Source organism: Galeopterus variegatus, unplaced genomic scaffold (assembly GCF_000696425.1).
Source record: "Galeopterus variegatus unplaced genomic scaffold, G_variegatus-3.0.2 Scaffold4439, whole genome shotgun sequence".
NCBI classification, from domain to species: domain Eukaryota; kingdom Metazoa; phylum Chordata; class Mammalia; order Dermoptera; family Cynocephalidae; genus Galeopterus; species Galeopterus variegatus.
In genome coordinates, this window is record NW_007730550.1 from 1 (window position 1) to 25586 (window position 25586).

The following is a 25586-nucleotide window of genomic DNA, read 5'->3' on the forward strand; positions in this document are numbered from 1 at the left end:
ATATGGATGACTCTCCCAAACATATTGTTGAATGAAAGAAGCTAGACTTAAAAGACACATAATGTATGATTCTATATAGGAAGTCCAAGGACAGGCAAAGGTAATAGGTGGATTAGAAGCCAGGATAGTGGCTGTTGGTTCTTGATCTGGGTGCTGGTTACATGGCTGTGTTCATTTTGTGAAAATTCATCATGCTGTGCACTTATGCACACTTTTCTGCGTGTATGTAATGCTTTAATCAAAAGTTGAGTGTAAAAGCGTCTGCCAAGAGGCAACTGATTGCACCTTTGCCCTTTCTCCCACCAAACCCATGGCTCAGACCAGCCAGTGTGGTGGTCCTGCCCAGGCCCCTTGCTCCAGCCTTGGAAAGGTTCTGCCGGGCCAGCACTGGTCCTCTGCCCCTGCTGGGCCAAAGCGAGCCAGAAAAGTGGATGCTGCCTGCCCTAGGCGCTGTCCCAGACACCAGGTAAAAAGCCTGGGCTACTGGGGATTAAAGCTTGTTAGTGGCCTGACACTGTGGCCAGGCATCTCTGTCATCACGGACTTGTCTGTCCAGCCTTGGGGACCCTACATTACCTGGCATGGAGCCTCACTGATGACTGTTGCTCAGGAATAAGCCACCCTCCCACAGTACCCACTTCTTCCCCTATCTCCTGTCCCCTGCCCCTGCCTCGGGTAAAATCTTCGGGATCATGGAGAAAGTCCAGCCTTGGAGAAATCCCACTGGCATGGCCATCCTTCCATGCATCACGCATCAGAAAGCTGCCCGCACATGATGAAGCAGAAAATAAAACACCAATACCCAGAGATAGACTATATTGTGGTGAATGTTCCCCCAGACTTTCAAACTGAAACATACCCAATACGTGGCTCCTCTGGTTCTGGTTTTGCTTCCGTAACCCCTCTTAAGTGCGCTGTACAGCTCAGGCTCACACCTGCCCTCGCCTAGACTGTCACACATCTTAACTGGTGTCCTTGCCCTAGTCTCACCCTCTCCTCCCACCTCCTTCCCCCACCTTCTACTCTCCCACCAGAGTGACTTTTTCTAAGTCTAAATCCAATCCTGTGACTCTCCTACTTAAAATTCTGCAGCTTGCACCTTAGCCTGATCTCAAGACGGTGGTGACCTGGCCCCAGCTCGGTGTCTCTCCTGCACCCTGACACTCCAGTTATCCCCACCCTCTCCTCAGACAGAAAGCTCCCCAGGAACGCTCCGTCATTATCATTTTGTGGACTCCAGGGATAGAAGAGACCCCACCTGGGCCCACGGTTGCTCCTTTACATTTTCCTTTGGTGCCTCCTGTGCTGCCAACCTGGAGACTCCAAGAGCAGATCCTCCACTGGGCCACATGCTTGATGCGTCCACACTTTCACATACTGCCCCCTCTGCCCAGATGTGCTTTCCTCTTTGTCCAACCGGCAAACTCCTATTCATGCCTCAAAACCCAGTGCCTCCTCCTTTGTAGGAGAAAATGGATTTCTGCCTTCTCTGTGTCAATCCTCTGCCTAGACTGTTAACATTTATTTCTCTGTATTGCAAGTATCTGTTTTCAATCTAGTCTCATCTACTAACATAGGATTACGAGTTCCTCAAGGGTTGAGACGGTATCCTCTCCATCCCTACAGCCCCATCACCTAGCATGTGCCTGGTGTGGAGGAACTGCTCAGAAAGTGATTTTGGAGAGAGAGAAGAATAGGTTTGTCACCAGAGAAGTCTTTCAACGCTACAGGAGAATTTCTCTAGGGAGGGGGAGGGGCCTCACCCACTGCTAGCACTGAGAGGTTCCTCCAGACACACGTCCTCTGTCCCTTTTGGTCTGCTGTCCTCACTTCCATGGAAGAGAAAATACCACTGTATTTTTCGGGCTGGCTTGGCTGATCTTGGGTTGAGCTTATAGGACGTATAATGGGGTAGGAGGGGGGGCTGCATTATACACGTGCTGATTTAATAGTTTCCGATCCCATCAGATTTGAAGGATGCCAGCAAGGCCCCCTGCTGATATTATATACGCTACCTCGGGGCCAATGCTTGAAATTTCAGCACTAGATGTCCTCTTTTCTCTCCCCAGTCCTTCTAACAGGTGCATTGTCAGGGGTCATATTGAGAGTCTGGAGGCCTGTGAGCTTTCCCTTGTGTCCCCAGGACAGGCTGTCCCCAGTTCTGGAAATACGAGTTTGGCACCTGCATGGGCAGTGTGACCTTGCTGGAAGAGTACTCGGAGCAGCTGAAGGACATGGTAGCCTTTGTCCTGTGCTGCAGCTTCTCCCTGGAAGAAGCCTTGGAGAAGGTGGGGCTCCCCAGAAGAGACCCAGCAGGTCCCAGCCGCATGGGGCGCATACAAGGTACGGACACAACCTGTAAGGGCAGAATGGCTTGAAGGGTGGATTGACTTGTATTTCCTTGTTATTGGGAGGGAGAGAACACTGACACAGGAGACAGAAGACCTAAGCTCTAGCCCCAGCTCAGCCACTTTCTAGCTGTGTAATCCAGGACAAACGGTCAACCTCTCTGAGCCAGCCTTTCTTGGGCCCATGTCTGGGACTGCTGTGAGAACCCAGTGTGGTCCTTCTTGTTGGTTCATGGTGGCTGTGTAAACCAAACCTGCTTGGAATTTGTCTGGCTCCTTTAATTTAGGGCCCCCTCAGTGAGATTTTTGAAAATCCTCCCCTGGCTTGAGTGAGCATTGTCTCAGGGAGAATGTGCCTGGCTCACGCCCAGGGATTTGTGGCACAGCCTTGGCCAGGCCACTAGCTACTGTGTTGTGTCTCTGTCCAGAAAGCTGGGTCATGCTCTTGGCTGGAGGTGGCCACTGGTGGTCACGCCCACAGCACAGCCAGGAGGCCTCTCCTGGGACGTGCCTGCTGTTAGGCGCTGCCTCCCCGCTGTGCCTCTGAGGTTTTCTTCCAGCCCTAACTTGTCAAGGTGAAAGAACTGGATTCCCTCATCCTACTTCCTGCACAGTTTTTGGTAAAGTTTGAGAATTCACTCTGCTAGATCAATGGTCAGCCAACGCAAACAGCCATGTTTATTTATTTATGGAGGACTCAGATTGGAGATGTCATCTAGGGCTCTGGGACATTTATTAAAATGTTCTGGTTAGGGTTCCTGCCAGAGAGGCCCGAGCTTCCTCTGATCAGCAGCAAGGCTGACCACAGGCTGTGCGGCCTTTCATGTGTGCATCTGAGCCCCAGCTAGGGGAGGGTGGGGTGGAACTGCAGCTGCTGGCCGCGGCTCCAGGCAGGGTCTGGCTCTAGTAGGGTCTGGCTCTAGAACATATCATCATTGGTAGCAGGCAGGAGCTGCAAGGGCCTTGTGGCCCGTCATTCACAGCCTCTCATTTTAGATGAGGAATCTGAGGCCCAGAGAGAGACAGGGATTTGCCCAGGTCCCAAAGCCAGGCTGGAACCAGAACTCCTGGCTCCTATCTATAAAATGTCAATGGAGGTGTGACGATTAAATGATGCTCTGCAGAGAGAGGCAAGTGTGGGCCCACAGTGGGGGCCGTTGTTACTTCTCCATGGCACCCCAGTGCCCCTTGGCTCCTGGTCGAGGTGGCCAGGCACCTTCTTGGATTCCATTGGCAGCCTTGATGGGATGAAGCAGCCCCCAGACAGGGAGCACTGCCTGGCCCTGTGAGTGGCCTGGTGTGTGCCCTCTCCCTGCTGGCAGGCACACTGAGGTTTCATCCTGCTGCCACCAGGGTGGTAACAACAAGCCCTGCAGGTGGCAGCCAAGGCTGTCCCAGTGGACTAGAGTCCTGACCATGTCCTAAATCTTCCATAAGCCTCACTGCAGGGACTGGAAACCATGGTGGGTGGGGGGACAGCACCAGTGAAAGTCACACAGATCATCCTGGGCAACTTCTAATAAGGCAGAAGAAGCGAGGCAGGGCTTGGTGGTTCCCAGGACAGGCTTCTCTCCTTGTATGAATCCAGAGTCAGAGGGGACCCCAGCTCTTCCTGCCATGTTCCCCTCCCTTGCCTGCCTCTGCCTCTGGTTCTCCCAGAGCTTCTTCACCTGGGGTCCACCGGCCCCGTGAGTCTGTGGACAAAAGCCAGAGGGGCCATGAAATTGGATGGGAAAGAAATTACATTTTTTATTTTCATAACCTCAAACTGAAATTTAGCATTTCCTTCAATAATGAATGTACGCAACAAACGGCCGTCATATCAGCAGACCCTGTGACTTTGTGGCTGCCAAAAGAAATCACAGGTATCTTTAAATCACATGACGGTTCTTCTTGCTATCTCAGAAGTATCCTCCTATAGGCAGTGTTGATTGCTACTTCAACATTTCAATGGTAGTAAATCTGCCGTCTTGTTCCTTAAGCTAACAAAGAAGCGCATGTACTGCTGCATAGTGTTTTCCCATAATTTGATAACTGCATTGGCAGTGTAATTGGTTTCCTTTGGAATCCTCTGCATTTTCTTTTATGCAGTTAAAAGTGTTCTTAGACTGGGAGTCCATAGCTACACCAGGCTACCAAAGGGGTTCATGGCACATAAAAATTTAAGATTCCTTATTTTAGACCAATAATTACCAGCAAACTTCCCCATCTCTGTGTCACATAAAAGTAGAAGCTATATTTTTTATAACAGCTACTGTTATAAAAATGGCCTCCTTCATTCAGCTGCCTTGAACTCTTGGTGCTCAGGGCTCAGATCTGTGCTAATTCCATTTTTTATTTTAACATTTTTCACTTGATTTTTTTTGTCAGACGACAGTGCCTTGTGCCACCATTGCTGGCTTTTACTGCCCTCTGGTGGTCACAGTGAGGCCCATTCCCAAGGACAAGCTAGGAAGGCTGGTACAGGCCAGTTGCTCCACCGGGGATGAGCATGGACGGCCCGTTCACATGGGCGATCCGGGTCAGTGTCTGCTCTTGTCCATGACTCCAACAGCCTGTCTTGGGCGTGAACCTGAGAAGCAGACAGGAACTTGGTGTGTTCCTGTGCTCCCACGGCTTGTCCTCATCTTTTCCAGGGTCCCTGGGGATCAAGGCCCTGGACAAGGCTCACAAGCCCAGCAGCAGCATCAGGGCTAAGTTAGGTTTAAAGGCACCACACTTGGTCAAATAGCCAGCCTCACCCACTGGAGGTTTTTGATGAACATAAAGTTCCCGTGAACTTCAAATGAAACTGGGGTGGGGGAAGCAGAGATTGGTGGCAGGTGTCTTTGTCCCAAGATTTGAGATCAAAGCAGCCTTTAATCTGGGCCGCTTTTCAGTGGCATATTTGGACCAGAGAAGGATTTGTTCCAAATGTTAATTCAAACTGAAATCCATTGCTCCCCAGTGTACTAACTCAATCTGAGACTGAGTGAACAGATCCGAGAAGGAAGGGCTAGAATCTGGAAGCTTCCCAGGCCTCTTGGAGGCTCTCAGAGGGCTTGATGAAAGCTTGGGATCGGGTCATGGGTGAGTCAGAGTCCAGTGCACCTGAACTTGCTCAGCTATGTAACAATCAAAATCAGACAAAACCTGGCATCCTGTAAAAACACAATCATCACTTGCAGCCTTCATCAGAGAAAGATGACCTCAGGACCATCTACCAGGAAGTGTCTGCTGAATTGTTTTATCTTTAGTGTGGATGGGTTGGGCCCAATATATCCATCTTTGCTGTCTTCATCAGCACTTTGATGGCTGGCCAAGGTCAGGGACGCTGTTGGTGGTCAAGCAACAGAGTTTCGGTCTGTGTAATGTGACTCAGTCTACATCAAAATAAACTCATAAATGCTGACTTTGTTAACAATGTGTACAATGAAAGTATTGGGCTAAATGCACACCATGGAATTTGAGATCCCGTGTTCTGAACTATACCACTCAACAAGGACAGTAAGTTATGGAGCGTCTCAAGCTGCTAAGTCCTCAGTTCTCATTCTCCTTCTCCTCCTCCTCAAATACCATTAAAATACTTCTGTGACTAGAGCTCCTTTTAGAGAAAGAACCATCAACTACTCACTGTGTCCTACTTTGAGGGTCCCTGCCAAGGGAATTACGTTTTCTTTTTCTACCTGCTGAGCTGTTGGGAATCAAAGAACTTTCCAAGCCTGACTGCGGGGATCCTGTAGAGTGCCAGCCAGGGGATGTTGCAGTGTTCCGGCCTTCTCAGCTGGCCAGTCTTGAGGCTGTCAGCAGCTGCAGTATGTTGGGACAGAAGGGGGCAATGACTGTCACCTAAGATGGAGCCCGGCAGGTCACTGGTTCTTGAAAGCCTAGCCTTACAGAACAATGATTGAAAAAATAAAGTCATAACACAAAACACGAAACACAGGCCTACAGCCCACAATGACTACCTCTCTGGTTTCCTTCTTTTAATCGCCAGAACAGTTTGTCCTATAGCTCAAATAGGCTTTGATTAAATACATTTCTATCTGCTAAAGCCTCACAGCCCATTCTAACTGAAGGACCAACCTTTAGCTTGACTTTTTGAGACATTCTGGAGATTGGTGAGGTCTTGAAAACAGGGGTGAAGCCAAGAAACATAACTAAACAAACCATTTCCCATGATATTTGCAAGGTGATTGAAATCACGACTGGCCGTACATTGTTTCAAAGGCCATGGGTGATATTCCAATGAGGAGACACACGAGGGCGCCCCATCAGCTCACAGTAAGATGGGAGTGTGATAGAAACGTGAAGAAAAAAATAATTACTGTGGCCCATTGTCATAGACACTGGAAAATTCTGGCCAGGTCAGCCACACTTGCACTATAGAGAATTTTGTGGTATTTTAATTTACTTTGAAAGCATTCATGAGAGTTTAGCTATCAGAATGGCTTCATGACAGGGAAAGATTATCTCTAATGTAGTGATGAGGCATAGATGCAAAGATCCATGGATCCTGTTCATTTGTTTACTTAACGTACATGAATCGAGCACCTGCTATGTGCCAGGCATGGGCCCACATCTTGGGAATACAACGCTGCAGAGGCATGACAGAGTCCTCAGGGAGCTTCTGGTCATTTCTGAGTGTGGGCATGGACATGTATGTCCACATATCCACACACGTGCAGTAAACATCCCTGAGCACAGTGGTCTCATCACTGAGGTCTCACTGCCATGGGCATCCCAGCACACTCCAGCCCTGCAGTGCCGACGGCCATAGCATATTCTATTGTAAATGAGAACAAATGACATTATTGCTCAGGGACAACCTTGGATCACTCTCAAACTTTAATATTCCAACTTCGATTAGCAATAAATTATTTGCTGCACACCTCCCAACTTATGGGGGCAAAACCTCGTGTTAAGTTCTGAGCTGACTGTTCTGATGTGTTCCTTGGCTTTAGAGTGACCGATTTTAGGTGCCATCCAAAACATAGAAAAACAACAAATGCATTCATCAGATCATTAGCTCTTCCCCTCGCACATCACGTCCAAAAGCTATGTATCTGTTAGTAGATTTTCCTTTTGAACTGTTGGCTGACTGTGGCTTTCTATTGAATCTAAGAAATTTCACTGTTTCTGTGAAATCCCAGACATTGTTATTTACTCACTCACATCTGCATTTATTGGACACCTACTATGTGCAAGGCAGCATGTGGGATTCTGAGATGAATAAGCACTGATAGCTGCGTGGAGTTAGAGGACTCTGGATGATAGTGACACTGAAGAAGGCAGAAGAGGTAAAGTAAGTATAGTAAGGATTAGCCTCCTAATGAGCCAGCCACAAGGACATAAGAATGAGGGAGACCTAGCGCCTATGTTGGTAATGCAGACCATTGTCTACTGAGGGCCTACTCTGTGTTGGGCACTTTGCTAAACACTTATATGTGCATTTTCTAATTTGGTTCTGACAGCAACCACATGAGGCCTTATCATTACTTTATAGTTGAGGAAACAGGTTTACAGAGGATAAATTTGCATCTCAAACTCAAGTGCCTTTGCCATGCTAAAGCCACTTCTTAATAACTATGCCAGAGTGCATATGCCCATCATCTAGTAGCACAAAGAACAAAACTAGCATAAACCAAAGTAAAATAGAAGTGCTGCGAGAAAAATAGAAACTGCATTCACAGAAGTTACCAGATCTAACATTTGCTGGGAAGTAAAGCAAGCTGGTCTCATGCATTGCAGGAGTTCAGTAAATATTTTCTGATATCCATGGATTAAGTTGATGGAAACTCCTAGAGATGTAACTCTAGCTGGGACTGTACCTTACTTCTTTTCCCATACTCAAACTCGTCTTCACTTTCCTAAAAATTGGAGGCAACTGTTTAGATGGAACTTGACTGAGCCGCAAGCCAGCTTGTTCTGACCTTGGTGTCAGCGAGCAGTGCAGGGAGTGCTGTTGGCAGAGTCAGTGCAGGGATGCCATCTCTCCCGTCAACAGTGGGCTAGATGACAATGGACTGGGCTTGATGACGTGCTGGGCTCAGTGACTCCTGTTGTGTGTTTTAGAGGCCCCACTGGCTTTCACCAGCATGCCAGGCTACACAGTTATGACCAATCTGAAGGACACAAAGGCTTCAGCCAGTTGTCTCAACCCTGAGAGAATTTCCAGAGGTCTGTCACATTTCCCAGGATCCTTTGCACTACAGCATTGCATCAGCTTCAGTGGCTCAGAAGATCAGAGAACTGGAGACTGTCATTGCAGTAGACCCAGGTAGGAAACAAAGCATGCACACCTTAATGACCTGGAGAAATCCATCTCTAATGTAACATTCAATAACAAAGGCAGGATGCAAACTACCCACAGTCCTATTTTTTAAATGTTTACACTATATATGAATCCCCAAAAGGCTAGAAGTAAATGCACCAAAGTGCTGACATTGATGATCTCCAGGTAGTAGTAGTATGTATGATTTTCGTTTTCTTCCTTATGGCTTTTTTCTGTTATTGTTCTAAATTTCAACACTTAACATGAGAAGGACTTTGGTGAGTTTGTTCTTTGGACACATTGCCATCCAGAACCAAATGGGGTTAGGTAGGCAAGAAAAAAAAGGGAGAATGGCTCCTAGGTGGGCAACTGCCATCATTTATAAAGTTACACGTGTATTTAATAATGTCTCTAATCTTTCCCTTTTGTGCCATGGCCCTGGGGCTGGGCATAGGGTAGTTTATATATATATATATATATATATATATATACACACTAAGCAGCAGGGGGTGGGGGGTGAGAGCTGGATGCTTCTCCTTCGGGGGTCCCGGTGGGGCAGGATCCTATACTACAGCTTCACAGCAGTTTGCAACCAACCTGTGTATTGTATGTTGCCTCTCGGAGAAGGGGCAGTTCTTCTGTGGTTTGCCAGCTGCTGGTTTTCTAGACATGGAACAGGGCTGGTGGAATCTTCTAGAAGGTCTGCTGATTCCAATGAGGAAGGGGTTTGCTGAAAGCTGGTTGCGGGGCCTTTAACTTCCAGATGCATCTTCATTTAAGAGCCTAATTTCTAATCCCAGGTGGCCAGCAGGGAGTGCTGTTTCACTTGCTGTTGTGCGAGGTGAATTCAATTCATTTGTTGGCAAACGCTGCTGAGGGAATTACAGTGAAGACTCGACCTCTGGCTTCCTCATCAGTATAATAGGAGTCATAAGAATTTATACCTCTCTCTTGGGGTTGTGACAGGTAATAAGAGCAATAGCTATCACCTACTGAGTTTTACTGTGCTGGCATCAAGCTGAAAGCATTTACATGTTTATCTAGTTAAATTCTCTCAATGTCTCCGGGGCAGCTATTATTAAATTTATTTAACAGATGAGGAAACTGAGGCACATAAGGTTAAGAAACTTGCCCTTGTCCACATACCTAGTAGGTGGCTGGGGCAGAGCTTGAACCCAATGTCTGCTGACTCCAAAGTTCATGATTTATAAATGTTGGCTAAATTAGAATCTGAGTCTAAATGGTATGTCACAGTCTCACCCGGGCAGTAAGAGTGCTCCAGTGTCTCCTGGCTCATATTCCACTCCGTCTTCTGCACCTTTTCATGGGCTGTGTTCTTAAACCTGGGGTCTAACCACCCTTTGCCTCTGGAATGTCTGGAGAAGGCAAATGTGGCCTCCCTGCTAGCCCACCTGACTCAAGCAGATACCTGGATTGATGGTGGTGGACCTCCATGGAGAACACAGGGGTGAGGCCAACCTGGGGAGGTTAACCCACTTGGCCAGACTCCCAAGACCCAGACAGAGCTGATTCCAGTGACTATTTAGAGAACACTTGGGCAGGGCCATAGAGCAGAGTGTCACTGGCCAACACCGTGGTGGAGAATGTGGCAGTTCAGGAGAGCCATAGAAACGTCCGATTCTCTCCACGGGGCTGAGAGCATGGACAGTTGTCCTGCAGTGACGGGGATTTGTAGTAACTAAGCTTCCTGCTAAACCACCGGACGCAGCTCTTTGCTTGTTTTTCTGTTAGGTTGTTCATTCATTCATTTTGCAGAGAATATGGTTTCCTTTACATACAAACAAACAGTAAATTTGGGATATATGCCCACCACAGATCCATCTTCTAGGACACTTGCTTGTGGCTGTGTATTTACCTAGAGTCTCTTACATAGTTGATCTCCTGGGTGGATATTTAAAAAAATATTTTTTCAACACTTTCTCCCTAACAAACACTCTCACCCAGGCTGATGGTTCTCCCACTTAGGTCAGGGTCATGGGGGAAGATCAGTTATCAACTCTGCCATTAGCTTAGATAAAAAAGTAATTGGGAAGTAAATTTCCTGCAGACGTGGTACACCCATTGCTTAATAAAGATGATCCAAGAGGTCACCCACACCACCGCCCTTCAGTGCGCGTGCAGACTGTGAGTCGTGGCTTGAAGCATGCGGCTCAGGGGAGGGCAGATTTATGACTGTCTGGATATGCCAATATTGTCTGTTAAGGACCATCTTTAATCCTTGAGAACAGCAGACACTTTTGATTCCCACTATATTAAATAAGCAGATGTAAGATCAACGGAAGTGTACAGAGCTTTACTCACTGGGCATAATAATGCAACCACTCAGTCATGTTTGAGAGGACGTTGGCTTGCACTGGAGGTGCCTGGAGCACATGCAGTCCAGGGTCTGTAGTAGTGATCTATGCACCGGCAGTAAAGTCATCGTGAATGTATGTCCTGCTTACGGTTGACCAAGTTGTCTCGTCCTTCTTCTTTCCCTTGGTGCTCACCACACCCTACGAAATAGCTTACATCACAATTTTTTTCCTTAAAAATATTGTTATTTCTCTCCCCTTTCATCAACAGTACTTCATGTTCATTGTAGATGCATCAGAGAATATATGAAACTGAAGAAGCAATAAAACTTACCAGAATCTCACCACAATTAACCAAGATTAGCAGTTTGCTAGTTGCCCCTGAAATCTTTTTCTTCCGTCTTGGACTTGTGCACACGTGTATATATGTTCTGGAATCATAAGGTGATACTATTTTAGGGCTTGCTTTTTTCACTTTTTAATATATTGTGAACATTTTCCATGTCATGAAATGGTCTTCTACAACATCCTTTTTAATGTCCGCATAGAACTGAATTTACGAACATTCCACTATTTTATTAATATCCTATTATTTTTTTTTCCTTTTTGTCTTTTTTTACTGACTGGTAACGGGATTGCAACCCTTGGTGTCGCGCCCATACTGGGGACGGCAACGGGATCGCAACCCTCAGTGTTGCGCCCGCACCGTGCTCAGCCAGTGAGCGGGAACCGATCTCCACATGGGATCCAAACCCTCGGCGGGAGCACTGCCGCGCTCCCAAGCGGCGCACTCTCCAGTGCGCCACCGGGCTGGCCCAATATCCTATTATTTGACACTATAAACAATGCTACAGCAAACATCCTTATACCTAACTTTGGGTGCATACCTATGTTACTTTGTTAGGAATACTGAATACTAGAAGTGAATTGCTGGCTCCGGTGGAATGTGTAAATCTAAGATACAAATCACCTTCCAGACAGAACTGCCCCCAGCAGTATGTGAGAGGCCGTGTGCCCACAGCTTCCTACACCTGGACCACCCCCCATTCTCCACATAGGAAAACGGAGGCTCAGAGAGGTCAAGGGATGAGAACAAGGTCACACAGCTACGATGTGCCAGCACTGAGTGGAATGGAAGTTTCCAGATTCTAAATCTGGAACCATTCCTCCATAACGGGAACCCAAACCCTCTGTCCTCCATCTTCTCCAGGCACCTAGACTGCAAGCCAGTGTCCTTTCACGTCCCTCTGGCCCACCTCTGATTTCAGCCACTGCTGGGGTGGACGTTCTGAGTCACACTCTGCCTTCAGAGGGCATCGTTTTGCTCTGAGGTGACCTGAGTGTGGACAAAGGCACAGTGGTGCGTGGTAAGAGTCGGGAGGCCATGCTGCCCAGCTGGGCCTGCTGGGGTTCACCTGCAGCTGCGGTGAGTGGCTCCCAGCACCGCAGCTGCCACCTTAGGCCCAGGTCTCTGCTCCTCCAGCTGAGGACACCTTCTCTGTACCGACCTCCAGAGCCGCCTCCACCACAGCAGGCACAGCCCGGGGGTGCCTTCCCCCAGTAGGGGACAAGAGCCTGTGGGTGGTGTGTACCCCACGGCTTCTTAGAGCATCTCAAGCAGGACTGAGCTCCAGTGCCCTGCAGAGTTAACTTGCTCACTCACAGTCCTGTAGTGGTCTTTCCCTCTCCCCATCTTCTGACTTGTGTTTCCTGGGATCACCTCCCACTGAAATACTTGCACCCAAGTCCTTGTCTTAGGATCTTGTTTGGGGAATCCCCAACTAAGTACTATTTCCCTTCCTCCTTATACATTCCCCTATACATTAGTTAGGGCTCTGAACTGCTGTAAAGAGCCCCAAGATGCTTTGCTCTAATACAGTAGTTTATGCCCCTCTCCCTTAACAGTCCAGGGTGGATCTTCCAGGGTGAGTGTTCTGGGTCATGATGAAGGGGGGTCTGTTCCACACAGTCACTTGGGCACCCTGGAGCTCTGACGTCACATCATGTGACTTGCAGGGAGCTCTAGCTGTCAACATTCCAGCCCCAGGAAAAGGGAAGGAGGCTGGAGGTGCACAAGGGAGGTGGAAGGTCACTCATGGTCCAGAGAGAACCTAGTCTTGTGGCCACACCTAACTGTAAGGGAGGCTGGTTAGCCATTTAACCAGTTACCCTCCACTGCCCAAGGGGAAGAAAGAAAAAGTGTTCTGGGGAGCAATTCCCAGTCTCTGCCCCATCCCTCAAATTGACTTTTTTAAAAAACAAAGCAAATAAACAAATCAAACTACTCTTAGCATAAGTTTCTACTTTAAACACAATTACTTTATTTTGTAATTTTATTTTATTTTATTTTATTCTAATGATTTCAGGCAACCGGGGGATTGGGCACCTGCTCTGTAAAGATGAGCTGCTGAAGGCCTCTGTCGCTGTCCCACACCCGCTCCGTGCTCATCTCCACCGGGTTCCCCACACACTTCAACCATGAGCCTCTGGAAGAGACAGATGGCCCACTGGGAGCCATTGCTCTGGCTGTCTTCCTGCAGGCCTTGGAGAAGGAGGTCTCCATAGTTGTTGACCAAAGAGCCTTGAGCTTACACGAGAAGCTTGTTGAAGATGCTGTCAAGCAAGGTGAGCAGTGAGATGGGCTTGGTCCATTTCCCCAAACGGGCCTTTGTGGGCGGAGGCTGCAGAACTTCCAGGAGTTCAGGCACAGAGCTATGCACTTGACACAAGGCATTTTCCTTGGAGCTCAGTACAACTCTTTTGTTGTAAGCAGCATTATTCCCATTTTATACATGAAGAGATTGAGGCTTTGGAGGTCCAGGTGGCTTACCCAGGCAGGAACGGTGAGCTGGAATTTGAACTTGGGTCCACCTGGCTCCAAAACACATGATCCCTTTTGTACACCTGCTGCCCTCCCTGTGAGAGGTAGAGAGCGACCTGCCCAGTACTGTCAGCAACCCAGGGCAGCCCTGGACTGCCAGAGCTGGGGAGGGTTAGTGTAATATGGAGTGGTTGAAAGCCTCAGACAGCAATGTCCCATGTGGCCCAGATGGGTAGGATTGCACATGGAGTCCCCAGGTGGGCATTAGAACTGCAGGCATTAGAGATGCAAGACTGTGGTACCACTGTCGGCGTGACAAGATAGGCCTTGGGCTCAGTGTAAACAACCACTCGCCCCTCCTCCATTCTGCAGGATGGATTTGCCATGAACTAGGATGGGGAAGACCATGGGGGGAGCAGGTTTGGAGGGTAAATCAAGAATCCAGGTTTGACATTGATGCACTATTGGCAGGATTGTAAAATGGTGCAGATGCTATGTAAACCAGTATGGTGGTTGCTCAAAAAATTAAAAATAGAAAACACCGTGTGATCCAGCAATTCCACTTCCACGTATATACCCCAAAGAAGTAGAAGCAGGGACATGACCAGATATTTGCACACCCATGTTCACAGCAGCATTATTTGCACTAGCCAGGAGGTGGAAGCATGCCAGGTGCCCATGGATGGAGGAATGGAGAAACACAATGTGGGCTGTACATACAAGGGAATGTTATTCAGCCTTAAAAACACAGGAAATTCTGACACGCGCTACAACATGGATGACCCTTGAGGACATTATGCTAAATGAGTAAGCCGGTTATAAATATTATATGATTCCACCTACATGAGATACATAGAGTAGTCAAACTCATAAAGGCAGACAGTAGAGTGGTGGTTTCCAGGGGCTGGGAGGAGGAGGGAATGGGGAGTTCTCATTGAGTGGATGCAGAGTTTCAGTTTTGGAAGATGAAAAGAGCTCTGCAGGTGGCTGGGGTGATGGCTGCACAGCCATGTGAGCATGCTTGATGCCGCTGAACTGTGTGCTTAAGAATGGCTAAGATGGCCCGAGCCTGGGCGGCAGGGGGCCGAGGGCCTCAGCCACGCCCCCCCCACCTGAAACCAGGCAGGTGACGACCACTGAGCCACCGCAGGAAGTGCCCCAGGCTCCTGAGCTGGAGCGGTGGGGGGCAAGGGCTTCAGCCACACCCCTCTGACATCTGCACCCAGCTCAGCAATGACGGGGCCACCGCTGAAAGCCCCCTGGTCTCCCTTGCAGGAATGAGGGGGGTGCCACAGGCCTCAACTCCACGCCTCCTCCTTCCTCCTTCTCCACCCTATGTCCTTCCCCTTTCCCTTCCCCCCTCTCCACTAGCTGCTCCACAACATCGTAGAATATAAAAAATAATATTAATAAATAAATAAAATTTTTAAAATGGCTAAAATTCTAACTTTATGTTATGTGTATTTTGCCACAATTAAATTTCTTTTAAAAAGAGTGCAGGTCTGACCCTGTTACTTGTGAGCTGTCTGTTAGACACACAGTGGAGAAGTCAAGTGGACAGCTAGATGTAGGAGATGGTTCAGGGGGCAGCTGGGCCAGCATGGTGAATTGGAGGGCTGGTGGCATATTGATGGCCCCTAAAGCCACGCCATGCATGAGATCACGGCGGGAGTAGGTGGAGACAGCAAAGGACCCAGGATTGTGCCCTGGGACCCCCCGCATTAAGAGGATGAGGAGAAGGGGAGAGCAGCCAGCAGGGGTCACTGAGAGGAGCAGGGCTGAGGCCGGAGGAAAACCAAGGGGCCATGTTGTCCTGAAGCAGAGTCATCAGGAGGAAGGGCCGGCCGGCTGTGTCAAGCGCCGCTGGCAGGCCAGCACTCATTTCCACCTGACAGAGTGGGGGTGGGTAGTTTTAGCCACCCGCTTTCCCAGCAGTCGCTGTGCCCTCTGTGCCCCTGACAGCTCGGCTCAGAGGCTCCCGCTGGACTGTGCTCAGAACTGGGGCTCGCCCACATGGCGGCTCGGGGGGTGGAATTTGCTAGATCGGATTTTTGCAGAACTTTCATTACCTTTGGATGAGGAAAGTAAAAGCAATTTGGCCTTTTAGTGAAAATTATTGCAGTCCTTTTTACAATGGATGCCCAGGAAATGTTTTAAAGAAGAAAAGGCAGAGTCATTTCTTCGCCTGTCTTGAGCATAAAAGATCTTTCTTTGTAGCTCAGAAGCGGGGGCCCCTCTTGCCCCGAGGTTCCTCTTTAGAGGTTCTCCTGTGTGCTTTCTCATGCTAGTGCCCCACTTCGGGGTGCATTATGCCCCCTGTCCTGTTGGGCTCCCTGGCGCCCCTTCTTACTAGGATCGTACATCCTCCATTGAATTTTGAGGAAGTAAAAAGGAGTCGGCCTTTCCCAAGCACCTCCGTGTGCCAGGCTCCCAGCCAGGTACTCGGCACGTGTTAAGTCACTGTGCTCTCACAGCACTCTGGGAGGTGGGCATTACTAACCCCCATTTTGCAGAGGACAAGCCTGAAGCTCAGAGGGTTTACACGGCTTGCCCCCGGTCACATAGCTAGGGGTGGCATGGGATTCCCACCCAGGGTTGCTTGGCTGTAAGTTCAGCCCCCTTTCTGGGTCAGCTGGCTGCCCCCACAAATAGGGAGGGGCTGAGTCTTTCAACTGGTTGTAATGCCCTCACCCCAAATTCCCTAGCTTATAACTTCGTATGTGGAATGTCCTCAGTGAGTGTCCCTTGATGGACCACTACCATCTACCTGCCTTTCTCCAATAGAGACAGGTGGGCTGGGGAGGCAGCCACAGTGAGGGGTCCTTCAGGATCTCTGATAGTGGTTCTTGTTCCTCACCTCCACCTGTCCCATCCACCCACGGGGAAGCAGCAACAGCTCCCAAAAGGCACCGGGGTGGCAATGAGGTGGAGAAGCTGGAAGCAGCCTTCTTGAAGCTGAATTTACAATACAAGCACGTGGCTTTAACAGAGACGGTTAAAACCCGTGCTTACTTGGGTTGGCATTACTTGAGAGGTGTGAGGGGCTGATGATGGAGATGCTGGAGGTGGCTGAAGCTCCTCCTGGGCTGCCCCCTGGTACTCCTCCTGGGCCACAGAGCAGAACCAGCAGGACCATAAGTGCTGGGTCCAAGACCCCTGCCAGGCTCTCTGTCTGCCATCGTAAGCTGTGCTTGGAGAAGACTTGGTCCTGGGCAGTGAATATGCCAGGATTCCACCCCAAACTGCTGTGAGGTAGATTAGTTCATGAAAACCAAATTAGTTATATTTTGGGATTTTTTGTATATATGTCACATATTCTATAATAGGTATTATTTTTGTAATTAGAAAAGGTGCTATTTTTAAGAATCAAATTACTTAGGAAATACTCCAGTACAAATAGTTAACCCAAGGCTCAGTCTCTGGGACTTTCCCTCGATTGTTCTTGAACTTTCCTGAAGACGTGCAGGGAGGCATGGGGGTGGGGAGCAGGTGAGAGTTTGGAGTGAGAACTGGAGTTGAGACACTGACATACATACTCGGCCTTACCCAAGCTATTTAACTTCTCTGAGCCTCAGTTTTCCTCCTCTGTAAATTGGGGATAATAATGGTTCTCATGGCACAGAATTATTGTGGAAATTAAATGAGAGTGTGCATGTCAAGTGCTTAACAGAGGGCTGGCACACTGTCACTGTGGGCGTGTGAAAGTGTGGATATCCAGCACTCACAATGGCAGTGGGCCGCAGTAGGCCTTCTGGTCAAGTGGTATTATGATTATCTTGCATACAGCGTATTTGCTAGTCCATACTAGCCTGACTCCACTCCCCAGCCCCCGCCAACCCTAGAGATTACTCAGGACCAAAAGTAAACTTAAACATCCTCTGTGTCGCAGTCTTGGCTTACCTGACCAAGCATTTGACAGGAAGACATCATTCAATAATGGTAATGATACTCTCCAAAGAAGCTTTTGGAAAACCAACATGAATTCCCAGAATGCAGCACTAGGGCTGAGGTGTCCACCCTCTGCCTTTATTTTCAAGGTGTTCCGAAGACACAGATCCCTTGTTGACTTACCAAGGTGTATCTGTGGAAGCTGCTCAGGCATTTCTGTGCAAAGATGGGGATCCCAATCACCTAGGTATGTATGGCCCATTCCAGTTTAAGTGGGTGATGGTGGAAAAGCCCACATGCTCTTACTTTACCCACAAAGTCTCTGCACACCCCAGCCCTTCAGAGGGAACAAACTTATGAGCCCAGGAAGACAGTGGTTCTGATGGACCAGACTAACAAATGAGGCTGGGGGATTTCGAGAGGTACTGGGGACTTCACAGGGTGTTTCTAGAAGTAGCAGTTCCCTGGTTTGTAGGGAGAGATGGCATGTCTTCCCGAGGAGGAGATAGGAGAAATTTTTTAAAAAAGAAAAAAGACTAGCAGTTTCTCAAACTGTGGTCATAACCTATTAGACAGAAGTGAATTTCAGTTGGGGTAACCAGCACCTTTAGAAAATGAAATAGAAATAGAAATATCATTGTATATCTTTATAGTAATGGTAAATACTTGTATTAGTCTGTTTCTGTTGCTTATAACAGAATACCTGAAAAAGTAATTTATAAAATGAAATTTACTTCTTACAGTTCAAAGCTCAGAAGTCCATAGTCTGGGAGGTGCATCTGATGAGAACCTTGTTCTTAGTGGGAACTCTACAGAGTCCTATAATGACCAGGAAATTATGGTGGTGAGAATAGCCTAAGCAAGAGAGAGCTAAACTTCTCACTTGCTCTCCTTAAAAAGCCATCAGAACCATGCTCATTACTCCATGAATGGATCAATTCGTTCACAAGGGCACAGTCCTCACAATCTAATCACCTTTTAAAGGCCCCACCTTTTAAATGCCTTAATTGGATTTCCCACCCTCTTAACACTGTTACAGTGGGGGTCAAGTTTCCAGTACTTTTGGCGGACACAGTTAACACATAGCAGTACTCTCTAATAAAATGCTGTGTGTGTGTGTGTGTGTGTGTGTGTATTTCTTACTGTGCGTTTTGGTCAAACATTTTTACTGCTTTATTGTACATAAGGATGTGTTTGAGGGATCTTATAACTTACAATACAGTGTTTTGCAAACTTTTTTTTTTTTTTTTTTTTTTTTTCCTCTTTGAGACTGGCTGTACCGCGCTCAGCCAGTGAGCGCTGTGAGTGCACCGGTCATCCCTATATAGGATCCGAACCTGCTGCGGGAGCGCTGCTGTGCTCCCAGCGCCGCACTCTCCCGAGTGCGCCACGGGCTCGGCCCTGCAAACTTTTTTGATAATAACTCTCAGTAATACATTTTACATTGGAAACCAGTAAACACACACATAACTGAAATAGAAATTTCAAAAAACAGGATTGACTTTTGCTATGTGCAATGTACTCTGATGTTTTTTATTCCAGACTGTTTCATTGTGTTCTATTCTGTTCTATTCCGCTTTTCAAAAAAAATGCTGATAAATTTACTTCACAACCCACTAACAAATGTCTGCTTAGAATCTAAAAACACTGCATTAATAGGCCATGAGGGCATAACTATATCGCAGCTCACAGCAGAGTCTGCTGTTCATAATGAACATCCTGAGTCACCAAGGAAAAGTTCGATCGTGGATCCAATATGCTATTTAAAGCTGTAAGAATGCAGGTGGTGCATATTAGAAATGTTTATATTCCCCCTAGAGTTTGCATACCACTGTCAGGAGCTCTGGCTCCTAAGGGAGAAACTAGAAAACCCTTTTAGGTGGGATCCCTGATGCCAGGTAACGTAGGTGTTGCTCTGCTTGCTGAGTCTTGGGAGGTGAGCCAGATCTGCCTGTGGGATGAGAGGATTCCTCTCTCGGAGAAAATGTGTTAACTCTTCCCGGGAGTGAATTAACTTCCTGCTGTAGCTGAACGGATCCTTCTGGATAAAAAAATTCTACACCTTCACAATGTATGTAACTGAGTTCTCCCCAGAGGAAAGGTCCAGAAATAGTGTTCTCTCTCCAGAACAAAGCACACATCGATCTCAACTGCAGCTTTTTTTCTAAACTGTCTTTTTGTCACCACTGATGTAGTTCTAGAGGACATTCAGGGTCAAAGCTCTTTCCTCCTGTTAATTCTGCTTCTCAGTAGATGCCTCTCCCTGCTCTGGGCATGTAGCCTCAGAAGAACATTCTAAGACCTGCTCCATGGCCTACTCATTCAGGACGTATGTGGTGCGACCACATTCTAGCACAACCCCAAACATGTAGATTTTGTTTTAAAATAAAATTTACAGAAGAAGCACTCAGAGTTAAGATTTTTTTTTATTATGGCAAAATATACATAACATAAAATTGACCATCTTAACCATTTTTAAGCACACAGTTCAGTGGCATTAAGTACATTCATCTTATTGTGCAGCCGTCACCACCACCATTCCCAGAACTCTTTTCATCTTGCAAAACCGAAAGCCTGCGCGCGCTCCACAATAGCTCCTCAGTCCTCCCTCTCAGCCCCCGCATCCACCATTCTACTTCCTTTCTCTATGAGTTTGATGATTCTAGGCACTTCATATAAGTGGAGGCATACAGTATTTGTTCTTTTGTGATTAGCTTATTTCACTTCGCACCATGTCCTCAAGGTTCATCCATGTTGTAGCATGTGTCAGATTTCCTGCTTTTTTAATGCTGAATAATATTCCCTTGTATACACGCCACATTTGGTTTTGCCATTCCCCCCGTCAGTGGGCACTTGGGCTGCTTCCACCTCTTGACTATTGTGAATAACACTGTAATGAGCACAGGTGGACAAATACCTGTCCCAGTCCCTGCTTTCACTCCTTGTAGATAAATACCTAGAAGTGGAATTGTTGGATTATATGGTATGTTCTATTTTTAATTTTTTGAGGAATAGCCATACTGATTTTCATAGTAGAGCTAAGATTTTTTTATTTAAATTTTTAAATTTATTATTAGTATATCCATTCTTACAAATCATGATATTTCTTTATGCCCTTTACCTGACCTATCACTTCCCAAATAGAGGGAACAAACTTATGAGCCCAGGAAGACAGTGGTTCTGATGGACCAGACTAACAAATGAGGCTGGGGGATTTCGAGAGGTACTGGGGAGCTAAGATTTGAAGAACTCCAGCATAGTGGAGTGGTGGGGCAGGATTTAGAGAGATGTAAAAGTGCAATTTTCATGTACTTAAATTGGGTTATCGAAACATTATTCTTGCTAACGATAATAGCAGCAACAACCACAACAACTAACACTCAGGACTACATGGGAGGGGGCTCTATGGTAAGCGCCTCCTGAGCATTTTCCCATTCAACCCTTTCAACTCTGCATGAGGTGGGTGTGCTGTTGTCACCTTTCAGATGCAGAAAATGAAGGTTGGAAGGGGTAAGCAACTTGCCCCAGGCCAGTGGCAAGAGGACCTGGAGTGGAACCTAGACAATCTCATTCCACAGCTCATCTGACCACTTCGCCCTCTGTGCCCCTTAGTTCTCTACCTCAGTCTGTCTAAAGAAGTTTATCTTGTCTTAAATCCATTTGTTTTCAAATTCAAATCCTTTTCAGTCTATTTTGTGTCTGTAAACCGAGCAAGATCCTGGAAGGGGGCGGCAGTAGCTGCCAATAGCAGCCAATACTCACAGCTCTGGGGGCCGCTGCTGTGCTGGATAAAGGGGTGGGGTGCCAGCAGTGTCCCCACCCAGACCCCCGTCCACCACAGTAACCCTGACCATGGTCTTCCCTACTCTCACAGCCTCTGACTCCATAAGAAACAGCTTAAGATTCTGATGCTGTTACTTAAAATAAAGTGATAGAGTAGCCTCGCACAGGCCCCGGCACAGAGTTGGTGTTCAGTCAAGTTCTGTAGGAATGAAGGAATGAAAGAAAGCCTGGAGTGTCCCTCACTCAAACAGATGAAGGCACAACCCCACCGCCCTTGCTTCCTGGCAGGTTTGACCACCTGGTGGCCATAGAGCGAGCAGGAAGGGCTGCTGATGGCAATTACTACAATGTCAGGAAGATGAACATCAAGCACTTAGTGGACCCCATTGACGATCTTTTCCTTGTAGCGAGGAAGATTCCTGGAATCTCATCAACTGGTAAGTAAGGAGCCCTGAGAATGTGACGAGAACGTGTCAGCCCTAAATGTCTTTGTATTGATTGTTGAACACATGACAGGAAGAGTTGCATGGGGACCGTAGTTTTCCAGTCGTAAGATGGCCTTTGTTTATTACAATTGGTAGAGACACTAATGACGCCGCCATTTAGAAACCCAACATTCCCACAAGCAAGGAAGTGAAACATACACATTCTATTTGTCTGACTCTATAGTAATAAAACTAATAATAAAATAATAACAATAAAATTGAGGCCCATTATTTTGGTCATATAGGATGGCTGGTATACCATGTATCATTTCATGAAGGATGTTAATTTTTAGTTATATCTAAGATATGATTCATTTAGTATTTCCACTGTTAATAATATAATAATGTGATAATTGCTGTTTGTGTAGAACTTCACAGTTTTCCGAGAGGTTTCACAGCCATTGTATTGTTTAAGCCTTTTTAAAACCCTGTGAGGTAGATAAGGCAGTATACTATCCAGGTTGCCCAGCTAACTAGTCTTGCTGGTGGAATTTGGAGCAGAATTTGGACTCCCAGGGCTCCAGGCTGTTATCATGGAGTCACATTGCCTCTCTGAATTTCTGAAAGGCTTATTGCAACTCCCTGGGAGAAACAACTTTTCTCCCTCTGGAGGTTGTCTCAGGCCCTGGGGTAATTAAGGCTTATTTGTCATTCTATGTTTATTTGTTCTCCATTCAAACACTTCTGAGTATTTCCCAGACTCATTAGTCCCCTTTGGCTTTTGAGTGTTTGTTGAGACAATGAAAGCCTTCTGGACTGATTAGAAAATTTCTGCAAATCTTCCTGGCCTTTCCCAGAAGAGGCTGTGGGTGTGGTACACACAGTGCAGTTGGCTTCTGCTTCCTGTCACTGGGCTGGGCAGGCAGACAACATGTGACCTGGCAGGGAGGCATTCCCATGGTGCAGAATGAAAAGGTCTCCACATCTAAAGGGGCAACCAGGGTCCAAAGGACCTGCTGGAGCACGTCCCCTTTCCCAGCTGAATGGGCTCCTGATCTGTGCTGTGACGCCCCGAGATCCAGGAGGAAGCAGGTGGAGCTGGCCATTTGCAGCCTCAGACTGCCCCTTTGTGGACCCCTAGACCCTTCTCTCAGCCTCAGAAGTCCAAGCCCCTCCTGTGGCCTCCCAAAACCCCCTGGCCAGCAGGATGACCCCTGAATGTTCCTTTCCCTCCTCTGCTCCATCAAAACCCCTATTCCTCAGGCTCTGAGGGCTGCTGCCAGGTCACGAACATAGCACTCAATTGAGAATAAAGACACTGTTTTAAGTCTCCATCTTCCACTTACTACCAAGTGCTGTCCCTCTAGGAGACTTCCGGCTCTCTCAAGTGAGGGTAATGATACCATCGACAGGACGGACATGAGGCACAAGTGAGAGGAAATTTATAAAATGCTAAAAAAGAGACATAATAGACAAAATACCAATGCTAAGTGTTGGTATTATTTTCCTTCATTCATTGAACTGTTGTAGATCTAGAAAACTGTTCTGAGAAAAACTGTCAGGGTGTGAATCTAAGGCATTTGGTCATTCACAATTCTCTGAGTCTTTCAGCCACATCCCGTCTCTGATGCTTGAGGTGGGTCACCTTTCCGCCATTTCACCATGAACGGTAGCCTCTGGTGGAATTCTTCCACATAGTCCAAGCTTTTCTAGAAGCAGACACAAAAACAGTCATACACCTGTTCTGTGGGATGATGAGATCTAGCCTTCTGTCCTTGAGGCACTCGGACACGCGCCTTGCAAGAAAGGTTATCAAGACAGCTGTCACCATGGTCTAGAGGAGGATTCAGCTCAACTTCTACTCTACTTCAACTCCAGAAATAACTGGACACAGGGCCAAATGGTGTCCTTAGGCTTAGAGCACCACCTCAAAGGCTATAGGGCTGCTAGATATTTCAGTCTTGTTCCTACAAGGGTAGAGGTGCCTGTTAATTATGTTTAGCCAATCCACTGATCTTGAACACTTTTCATCTCACCAATGAATTTAATGATTTCTAACATTTATTTCTTTAGCATTCATTTATTATGCTAGTGAACAAATTCTGTGGTGTTGATTATAAGATGGGCCTCTAGACTGTGTTCCCTTTCAAATGCTAACCAATCACCCCTGGACTGTGTATTCTTGATTAATGTATTTCAGATGTTAACCAGGCACCCCCTGGTATAGATTAAAATGAATGAACACACATACTTTTCACATTCTTTAAACAGAAGACTTTAAATTAAGTCAAAGAACTGACTTTAACTGTCTGCACCAGTGTCTCTCTGCCAATGGAATGTCTTCCAGTCACATTAATGGGGCTCGGTGAGCGGGAGCCACTCAGGGGTGGGTCCTGAGTGTCACCATACTGGCATCTCCCATGGGCCTAGCACTATCAACATAGAGGGTGAGCCATCAGTGACTGGGGAATCTGATAGGGGACATGCCCCTGCTCTGGTGGGTTCCAAACTTTGACTCATTTTTAACTAGAGAAGTTTCTAGAAGACCTAAAGGGAAAGGACATCTTCTAGTTGTCTAAAAATATATCCAGAGCCAACAATCCCTTCCCCTCCAGAGGCAACAAAGCACATATGGAGGGGCTGTCCTGCTCCACCCCTACCCCTGCCCCCACACACAGTTTGACCCAATCCTGGGCACTGACTTGGTTCCTCTTCCCTTCGGGAGTTGGTGATAGAGGCAATGAGCTTGGGATGGGCAAAGTCAAGGAGGCTGTGAAGAGGCCCATACGAAATGGAGATGTCATCACTTGTGACATGGAGGCTGACTTTGCTGTCATTGCTGGTGAGTGCTCAGAAGGCTGGCCAGTCAGGCCCAGCTGCCCAGGTAAGGGACCTGCTTGGAGCCTGACCAGGCCAGAGGCTTGTCTCCTCCTTGAGTAGAATCTAGAGGGTACCAACCTGGTTCTCAGTCTTTGGCATCTCATTCAGTCACTCAACAAACATTTACTGTGTGCTAGGCATTGTTCTAGGTACCGGGGTTATAGCAGCAATGATCCTGCTCCAACAGAACTCCCATCCTAGGGTTAGGAGACAGACAGTGAACTGGGCAAATAAATGTACCATATGGTTCTAAATAGTATTAAGAGCTAAGGGGCAGTAGAACAGGTAGAGGAGAGACAAGGACAGCAGGTCACTTTAGGTCAGTGGTCAGGGAAGGCCTCTCACTGCTTTCATCTGAGCCGACTGCATGGTGGAGTCTTCCCACCTCTCCGTTCACTTACCTCTACCCCGGGCTGCCCCACCCCTTCCCGCAGCTGCTGTTCCCCATAGGAAACAACCTTTCCTGTGCCCAGGTCCTTCCAAACCTGGCTCTTTTTCCCTTGACCTCACCACAAGTTTCAGGAAAATTAATAGATATCTGAGAAAGGCTGTCTCCCACTTCATGATAAAAAGTAGCCTGGAGACAAGCAGAAACCTCCTGGAACCAGTGCCAGGGCAAGAAAATCTGAACTGTAATTAATGAATTGTTGGAGGCTCAGCATGGACGTCTGAGAGTTAAAAAATCCAGGTGGACACAGTCATGGAGGGACCTCCATGCTTTTGTCGGTTTTACCTCTAGGAGCTCTACCGGGGTCTCACACTAAATGTCAAAGAAAAATCCCTTGTGTTTCTGGCAGGGGGAAGGGGGAAAGGAATTATTTTGAAATACTACATAGCATTCTGTTCTTCTTTTTTTTTTTTCCTTTTTGTCTT

General features: G+C 47.3%; 1 protein-coding gene across 1 annotated transcript in view; it reads left to right on the plus strand.

Annotated features, from left to right (window-relative positions):
- Window positions 1-319: 319 nt before the first annotated feature.
- LOC103603089 (UPF0317 protein C14orf159, mitochondrial-like) overlaps window positions 320-25586 on the plus strand; it is a gene marked incomplete at its 5' end in the record, with an annotated part of 46525 nt that continues 21258 nt past the window's right edge. The window contains 14 exon segments of the mRNA XM_008587568.1: window positions 320-466; window positions 2144-2330; window positions 2332-2343; window positions 4719-4866; window positions 6017-6142; window positions 8403-8500; window positions 8502-8607; window positions 13283-13331; window positions 13333-13541; window positions 17775-17795; window positions 17798-17872; window positions 21666-21845; window positions 22039-22041; window positions 24559-24675. Of these exon segments, the coding sequence (XP_008585790.1) occupies window positions 320-466; window positions 2144-2330; window positions 2332-2343; window positions 4719-4866; window positions 6017-6142; window positions 8403-8500; window positions 8502-8607; window positions 13283-13331; window positions 13333-13541; window positions 17775-17795; window positions 17798-17872; window positions 21666-21845; window positions 22039-22041; window positions 24559-24675 (1478 nt within the window).